This window comes from Dendronephthya gigantea, unplaced genomic scaffold (assembly GCF_004324835.1).
Source record: "Dendronephthya gigantea isolate DGI-Jeju-01 unplaced genomic scaffold, DenGig_1.0 000168F, whole genome shotgun sequence".
Lineage (NCBI taxonomy): Eukaryota > Metazoa > Cnidaria > Anthozoa > Malacalcyonacea > Nephtheidae > Dendronephthya > Dendronephthya gigantea.
In genome coordinates, this window is record NW_021163178.1 from 181,511 (window position 1) to 190,821 (window position 9,311).

General features: G+C 35.8%; 1 protein-coding gene across 1 annotated transcript; it reads right to left on the reverse strand.

Annotated features, from left to right (window-relative positions):
* Nucleotides 1-4,442: 4,442 nt before the first annotated feature.
* On the reverse strand, nt 4,443-5,783 carry LOC114537882. The gene has a single exon (XM_028558994.1). It carries the CDS (start codon nt 5,781-5,783, stop codon nt 4,443-4,445), a length of 1,341 nt encoding a protein of 446 aa, XP_028414795.1.
* Nucleotides 5,784-9,311: the final 3,528 nt, after the last annotated feature.

Here is a 9,311-nt window from a genome sequence, read left to right on the forward strand (position 1 = left end):
AAACAACAATTTAATCAACTTTATACAGTTAGGAAACTTGGGATGACAGCAAAGCTGCACCCATATCACCCGTGTCTGTGATAGGTTTATCATAAAATCTTCGGAATGTATTCTCGATCTGACTTCCAGCCGACAGTTTTCAAAATAACATCGAGTGGGACTGCTGTTTGTTTAGCTTTCGATGCAGCAGCAGCTCTTGTACTGTGTGCTGTGAACATTGCTGTATCAATCCCAGGACTTTCAAGCACACTCTTTGCCCATCTGGATATGGTATCTCTAGACACTTTATGGTGCGGCTTTATGTAACTAATGAACAGACTTTGTTCATCCTTTCGCATTGCCTTGGTTCTGTCCAAATATTCCCCTAAAACTTCTAGGGGACAGATCGTTTTGTCATCCTTGTACTGAGCTATTAAAAACTGAGATTTTGTCATGTCTGTCTGAGATGTTGCGCGACTTCTTGTCTGCCCTAGTGTTCTCTTTACCAGGTATGTGAACAACAGACAACCAAATTGCTCGTTTAATGGCCCATTCCCATATTTCAGTATATGTATATATATATATATATATATATATATATATATATATATATATATATATATATATATATATATATATATATATATATATATATACACCCATTTGCAAAAACGTTGGCCGCAGATAGATAGATAGATAGATACTCGAAATCTAATTAGAATTGCATATGTTGTGTAATATGATTGAAATCCCATGCAAATCTAGTCATGTGCATTTCTAATTAGACTTCGAGTATCTATCTATCTATCTATCTGCGGCCAACGTTTTTGCAAATGGGTGTATATATATATATATATATATATATATATATATATATATATATATATATATATATATATATTATATAATATATATATATAAATATATATATATATATATATATATATATAAACAATTATTAAGAAATTCTTCGTATGAGATAAAAGAGTGCTCAATACTGCAAGCAAATAGAGCAATATATATTTATTCATTTACATAAATCTTAAAAATATATATAAATATATACAAAAAAACCAACTGTTTATATATATATATATATATATATATATATATATATATATATATATATATATATATATATACAGTACCTAAACTGCCAGGAAACTCAATATTGAATTATTTAGCGGTTTACCTAAACTGCCTTTATTAATTTTAAAATCATTTAAATTTTCTCTTGGGCATTTACTTGAGCCTTTTTCATTCAGAGTTTCTCTGTTTTTCATCTCGTAATGGATCGCCGCGAACGCCGGTCCATTTACGGAAAATTCTTCTCAGCTAATCACTGAGTTCCATTTCACCGGAATTGAAGCTTGTAGTATAATAATATTACATAATACTAATTTATACACATTATGCTAAACTCGCACGACTATATTTTTCGTATTTTTCATCATTTCACACATAAATTTCCTGACTTTATCTAATTTTGGGATAGTTTTTAAACTTTTCATACCAAAACTGATGACTGTTCCTAGTTCAGCACTTAGTTTAACAGAGAAGCAGGTAATGCTGAGAAGCAGGCCTACTTTGGGGCCAAGATCAACTAATGTCGTTTAATATCGCCCATAACTCTGCCTACTTTCGCCTACTAGACCTCATAATTCATCAATTATAAATACATGTATATATGTGATTTCGCTGCGACATGAACACAAGTTAAAAAGTAAAGGACTAAGACAGTCTCCATGAAGCACACTTCGGCCAACTATTATTAATGGTGTGGAATATTCAGCTGTTATCATCGTTATATTGAAGTCAGTGTACAAGTTCTACTTCCTCCACAGGCGTTTCATAAGACTGCGAGCGGGCGGGAAAATTAGGGAGCGATCGGCGCGGGCAACATTAGAAATGCGGGTAATGCGAAGAGAAACCAAACAACGGGGAAAGGCCTGCTGAATAATATATTTGTTCTCGGGAAAAAATATCCATTTCGCGGACATCCTTAAAAATCTTTCTAAATTTTGCCCATCGTAAAAATTGTATTTTCGAGTGTTCCGTCTTAGCTGGGTATATTTTGAAAGTTATTGTACATGTTGAAATATGATCCATTTGAAGCGAAATATTGTTATTATTATTATTATTATTATTTAAACTTATTTAACCACGGTTACCTTTCAGAAGTCTGTTTTTCAAAGGGCCGTGCACACTATAACTAATATAAAAATTTAAAAGCTATTTACTACAAAATACTTGTATATACACACTATAAATTTACATATTGCCTCCCTGCTCAAACACACAAGGCATCGATCAGTTTTTTAAAAGAGCCGATAGACGTTTCAGATATTTTTGTTATCGGAAATTTCTCCGTTAATTTTTGATTCCAGGAGACAGCTCCTCTATAAGAGAAGCTTCGTTTCATAAAATTTGTCTTGGATTTCCATAGGTAAAGCTTTTGATGATTGTTTCGTAGTTGGTTTTTTTGGTTAACAGAGACATGAAACATTCGCGTTAAATATTCTGGAGCCAAACCCTAAAATACAAAACCACGTAGTAAAAAGTATTTAGCGTTATTGTAGCCAAGACGTAGTTAAAGTTTAATCATGATCAAAGGCATGGTTGACTTCTCAAAACATCGTTAAAAATATCGTCTTCAAATGTTGAGAAGTGGGAAAAAATAACGTAACATGCATGAGTTAATCGTCGGTCACTTTGACACAAACAACTCTCGCCCATTTCGATACTGCTTTTATAGGACACCAAAATTTTTAATAATCACCTTTATAATTATGACTAAAAGAAGATAACATGAATAATGTTACTGTATATCTATCGTGGCAGGTAAGCTATAAAACCAATTAGCAACTAAGTAATACTAGAGTAAGCAGGGGCGAATCTATGGTCCAGTCAGTAGCGCGACTTACGTGTTTTTGGCAGTAAAAATGATAATTAAATATTCAAATTTATCTTAAAATATGAACAATAAACCTCCTTCGAGATTATATTAAGAATTACAATCATAGTCCAGTTTAAAGGGTTCAGTTTCAAAAAAGCAATATTCTTTTATCCAGAGCAGCGGTAAAACGCAAAAAACTCGCAGAATCGGGTAGGTCAGCCGGCTCATTTGATTGGTCGATAAGCCATTTGGTCTTATCTCGACTGATTTTATATATCATAATCTACCTAGTTCCTATGCTCATCATATTATGGTTATAAAACTTATCCCGTCGTAAAATGCACATGCACTAGAATGGATAAGCCTACTTACTCAGCACTCGTTGGAGTGTTTGAAAATTTGCATTATATTGAAGTTTGCGATGCATATTATAATATTCGCGACTATATATAGCACATTATGTTTGTTATGATTAGCATGGTTTTGTAAAGTTCTTGCACGCCTAATAGTAATGCGTCGGCTATCTTTAAAACCAGGAACGGGGAAGCGAGAAAGGGAACGGGGAAGGGAACGGGGAATGATAAAACAAGGAATGTGAAAAGCCGGAATCTTTAAAACCAGGAATGGGAAAAGCCGGAATGTTTAAAACAAGGAATGACAAAAGCCGGCATCTTTAAAACCAGGAATGGGAAAAGCTGGAATGTCTAAAACAAGGAATGAGAAAAGCCGGAATCTTTAAAACCAGGAATGAGAAAAGCCGGAATCTTTAAAACAAGGAATGACAAAAGCCGGAATCTTTAAAACCAGGAATGGGAAAAGCCGGAATCTTTAAACCAAGGAATGACAAAAGCCGGAATCTTTAAAACCAGGAATGGGAAAAGCTGGAATGTTTAAAACAAAGAATGGGAAAAGCCGGAATCTTTAAAACCAGGAATGAGAAAAGCCGGAATCTTTAAAACAAGGAATGACAAAAGCCGGAATCTTTAAAACCAGGAATGGGAAAAGCTGGAATGTTTAAGGTGGTATACCACAAAAGGATAACTTTTTTTTAAAAAGAGATATTTGCAAGATTTTTTTACATAGAAGTATTCCCCTGACAAAATAATGAGGAATGGCATAGCTTCCAGAATGGTAGTTGCCATAGTTACCAAGATAATTACCCCCAGCAGCTAAAAAATGGCGTTGCGGCTAAAAAGATTACAAAGCCATTTTAGATGATAATTGTTCATAAATGGTCAAAATAGATGCTACTATACTAGATCTATGCTGTAAAGCAGGATCTTTTAAAAATATTAAGTCTTAAATAGTTTTCCAGGCCCGAAATCATTTTATATGAATTTTATGTCAGTTTCCCCTGAGGAAAACAGTAATTGTGTTCAGAACATTCAAGCTAACAAAAATATTTGAGGTTCACAGCATAGATCCATAACTTCTAAAGATCCACTGAAAATTTCAAATCAATAGCTTTACTACTATTTGTGTAATATCCAAACTTGCATAAATTAACTTTAAAGTTCCGCAAGTTGAGAAACTGTAAGTTTTTCGCCTTTAGGATCTACAATTCACTTCAGAATTCTCCACAAGCATAGGTTAAGCCTTCTGCTTGCTTCTGTTTATCCCCTTTAGATTTTCTCTTGGCTCTCACCAATCTTCTCCTCTTCTTTACCTCCTCCTCCGACTTCCGCTCAGCACTTTGTATCCGTTGCTTGTCTGCCGTAGAACACTGTGCTAAACAGTGATCCCCACTGCTGATATTCATTCTTTCAAAGATTTTGATTGAAGCCCTTGCACCAATGTTGAAGTGGGACACTGCATCATAAACACCCAGATGCAACACATCAGACCCAACAAACACCTGCTTCGGCAAACGATTCCATACCATGCCATTAAATGATTCGTTCTGATTTTGTGTCTTGCAGTCGAGACACTTTGATAAAAGTTCATTGTTACTTAACTTGGCATATATAGGTTTAATAGCAGCAACAACATTAATGGGCAAACCTTTACCATGTTTGTATTCATTTTTTCCACTTGCTTTGTCACGCATGAATCCACACCAACTATCGTAACCAGACGGACAGTAGGCATTGTGCCATTTGTTGTTGTCAGATGATGCACAGTGGAATAAACTGGCCAATATTGCCTTCTTCATTGCCTCTAGGTCTCCAGGATTACTCCTGATTGCTATCCCATAATAATTTTGGAGTTTGTCAATCATTTTATCAGTAAGTTTTCCCTTACCACCCATTCCTTTATTCTCCTTACGGAATTTCCTAAGCGCTGTACCTACTCGCTTTTGCACATGGCCAACACACTCTTTTTTAGCCACCTGCACAGCATCATCACCATTATTGTATATATCCTGGACAACACCATGGCTTTTACTGTCACCGTCACCAAAATACTCTGTGTAACGCAACTTCTTTTCATCCACAGACCGTTTAAAAATTCTGACAGCGCCCTCGGGTTCCATTGCTGGTGCTGACCCTTCAAAATTAATTTTGCAATTTGTCTTATGATCAGCTTTCCATGAATTGTTTTGCGGGGTATCATCATCATTTTCATGTTTCTTACATTGTTTGCAGAATCTACATAACACTTCCACATCCACAACTTTTCCTGTGTCCATGGAAATTGCTGTGACACAACCATTTAGTGAACTGTATCCACGTCTCTGCCAAGTATCATCACACGAAATGCCACAGTCAACCACCTCACCTTCAAGAGTATTCTTTATATCATGAATCTCCTTTGCAGCATCACTCATGCTTTCCTGGCAAACTTCCTTGGCAGCTTTCAGTAGGGCTTTATTGTGGGCAGCATACGGTGCACACCTTGGGATTGGTGGCATATTCATTAAGCCGCAAAACTTTTCTGCTGATGAAGCACCACAACCGACTGACCTCATAGCATAGACCAACCGTCTATTAACTTCGTAGAAATAAGAGATCTTGGGTGATGTATAAAATTCTTCTTGCCAAGAACATGCAGCACATCGCAGGACTAAATTGGAAGCACAACCTTTGCGTTTAGGTACATTTTCAACTAGTTCCAAGTGAAACTGCTGGCATTCCTTGCATGGCAACATCTTGAAAATTCCTGTAAGAATTCCCATATCAATAAAACTAAAGCCTGTCGCTTTAACCTCAGCGTCCTCAACCATCTTGGGTTCTGGTGTACTAATTTTACGACCAGATGCTGATACTGGGGTCTTTGGTAAGGTAGATGTAGCGCCAAGATTAGTAACAGGATTACTTGTCGAACTCGATGACAAAGACGAACTCACAGTTGCACGTTCTTGCGAGTGTTCCTGCTTTTGCCGTTTGTCACGCTCTGCCTTATGCTGATTTCCATAAAACTTTCGTTTTTTAGCGTACCCCGAACGTGTTTTACCCATTCAATCAACGATCTTTTCGAAATATGAATAAAATACGAAGCAAATTTCCCACAACAATAAAGCGTTAGCGTATAAAATGCAAGTGGCAAATCAAAGATTTTCCCAATAGATTTAGACGCTAGAAACGTCATGTTAAACTAAATAAAAGGGGTAAATTCTTAAATATTGTGTGGGGGAGGGTAAGGAGCATTGGTCAACCAACTTCCGAAAACAAATTACAAAATCCACAAGTTTTATTGGTGCGTTTTCACAAATTGCGGTTGCTAAGGGCGTTGCTAAGCATGTAAATTTCAAATTTCCTTTAAAAAAACCCCTATAACTCCGAGTTACAGATAAAATCCACGAAAAAACGATTTGAATATGAAAAGAATAATAGTTTGGGAGGGTAAAAATTATATTTTTGAAATTTCGAAAATTTCGCCAAAATTTTGTAGTATACCAAAACAAGGAATGAGAAAAGCCCGAATCTTTAAAACCAGGAATGGGAAAAGCCGGAATCTTTAAAACCAGGAATGAGAAAAGCCGGAATCATTAAAACCAGGCCGATGAGAAAAGCCGAAATCTTACGGCCGGAAGTTTGTAACTAAATTAGTTACACAATTTCCGCGCGTAATACAAAATATGCTAATTTAAACATCTTGTTATTGAATCGCTTCGTCTGTTTGTTCAGTTTCTCGCTTTAATTTATTCATTTGCCCACACTTGCATGAGATCGGTCACGCTAAAATCAACGCTGCATTTAATCCACTGCGCGCAATGAAATATTCATCAGCTTTAGGGGTCACGCGGTGCTCCCAGTATTCATTATTTTTCCTGAAACTTTGACAGTTTATTAAAAGCCTTTCCTACTTTTAGACAGTTAAATAATATCTCAATTTCAGCTACACATTTTCGCGCGCAAGCCCTTTCAATATCAGTGGATAGGAACCACCCCCCGGTAACATAATTTTGTTAATGAAACCCTAGGTATACCAGATAAGTCTTAAAAAATCTGGCAAATTCTGCAAAATATCCTGAAAAACGGAAATTTTAAATTGGGGAAATTTTTTTGACACGCCCTGTATAGCTATATAGCGTTCAAAAACAGTAGATTACTTATCCCAACATCATGCTACGTGACATATTATCTATTTATTTATTGACTTTTCTATTTTTGCATTTTAATCATGATAGCTAAACACAAAGTGAAATGAAATAAGATGTCGGGCGTGCATGAGACTTTGCTCTAGCTGTTTGACAACGTATATAACTATCCGTTCGGATAAATCTATCTGACTTTTAAGCGTGCCTTTCAAATATTTCATGCGTAAACAAAAGTTTATCGTACCTTTGGAGGGGTTTTGTGACGACTTTGGGTTACAAGTTGGAATTGGTTTCGAAGATATCTATGTAAAAAGAGAACTATGTCGTATTTACTCGTGACATTCTGATATTTCTCGGGATTATTCGTTCGCAGCAAAAAAATGTTGATCAGGTTCGAAGTAACAGAAATTTAAAGAAAAATGTTATAATGATCTCGTTATAGTCAAACCTTTTTGATCATATAAAGATGTTTGAACTCGGGATTTCTCGTACTTTCATCATCGTCAGATGTGTCTTGATGGGTCTTGCTGTTGAGCTCACATCGACCTTTACCGACTCCAGAGGTTTTGTAATTAACTGACACACACGACCCATGGGCAACGCAGTGCCTACTGCACTCTAAATCAGTTCCAGCATGTTTTGTTTCGATAACATGATTCGCTAAATATTTTCCATCAATTTTGCGAAAGAAGGCCTCTGCGACTGAGCATTCACCCGGCTGGAGTATTCGTGAGGTGAAAACTAACGCACAAATGTTAGTAAGACAACCATTCTCAGTTTGACCATATGGCTCTTCCTTCGGCATTTTAATCTTAAGAAACATTTCCGTGTAGCAATAAGCGTGGGAGTTTAGGAGAATGAGAAATAATCAGTGGGAAAACGAGCTCGTAGGGCGAGTTCATTTCGAGTTCTCCCAAACTCCCACAGGTGTTTCTATAACTGTATAGAAACACAGGAAAAATGTTTTCTATTTCTTTTACAATATAACTCAATAACAAGATTTTGTAGAAATATTCTAATTTGATTGAATTGCAAATTCTCATTACATCACTTCGCAAGTCAATTTCGGCGGGAAAAGTACACAGTCATAGAAACACGCTTCTCCACAATTACAGAAACGCGCTTCTCGACCAATCAGCACGCGCATACTATAAATGTTATGTTGTAAAATAGTTTATTAGTCGTGCAAATATCATCTTCTATTTTGTTAAAATTTGTTTTGGCTACGCAATTATTGGATTGTGACGAAGAAATTTTAAAATTAGGGGTGTTATTGCCATTGTCAATTTAAAGATATTCCTCTTGCTACATAGGGCAGAAAAACTTTAAAATGAATTCATAACTTTGATAAAAATTTTAATTTAAACTATAAATTCGATTCATATTTAATTCACACTGAAATATTCGGTCGGTTCTTTGTTAACAGCACCATTTTGTCGTACTATACATAGGGCTGTTTTCGAAAAGACGGAATTTTGCCCGGAGGGCAGAATTCTTCATTGTGTGGGCGCTTTCATGTGTGTAAACTAATGTGAGAAAAGCGAAGAAAATTGCGCTCCGCGAAATGTGTTATGTGTTAATCATGATTGTAACTGAGTGCTACGGACCCCGAAAGAGTTTTAAAAAAAGCGATAAACGAAAAAAGCTCCTTTTTAATTTGGAAAAAAAAATAGTATGGGTTCGCATTATAACGGATAAGAATCATTTTGCAATATTCTATCTTAGAAAATGTTTTAATTATTTTTTTTATTTTTCTTAATGCTTCTTTATGTGCAAGTGTACATCGAAAGTTGGTGGAAATTTCCCATGATGAGGATGTTGCGTGGCTCAACTTACAACTCGCCTTATATGTTTACATAAATTGGTCAAGTCTCCCAAGAATGATTTTCATTGGCTGAACTTTACAGTACATTTCTGCTTCAACCAATAGCAAAGCTTCGTTCTTTAAAAAGCATA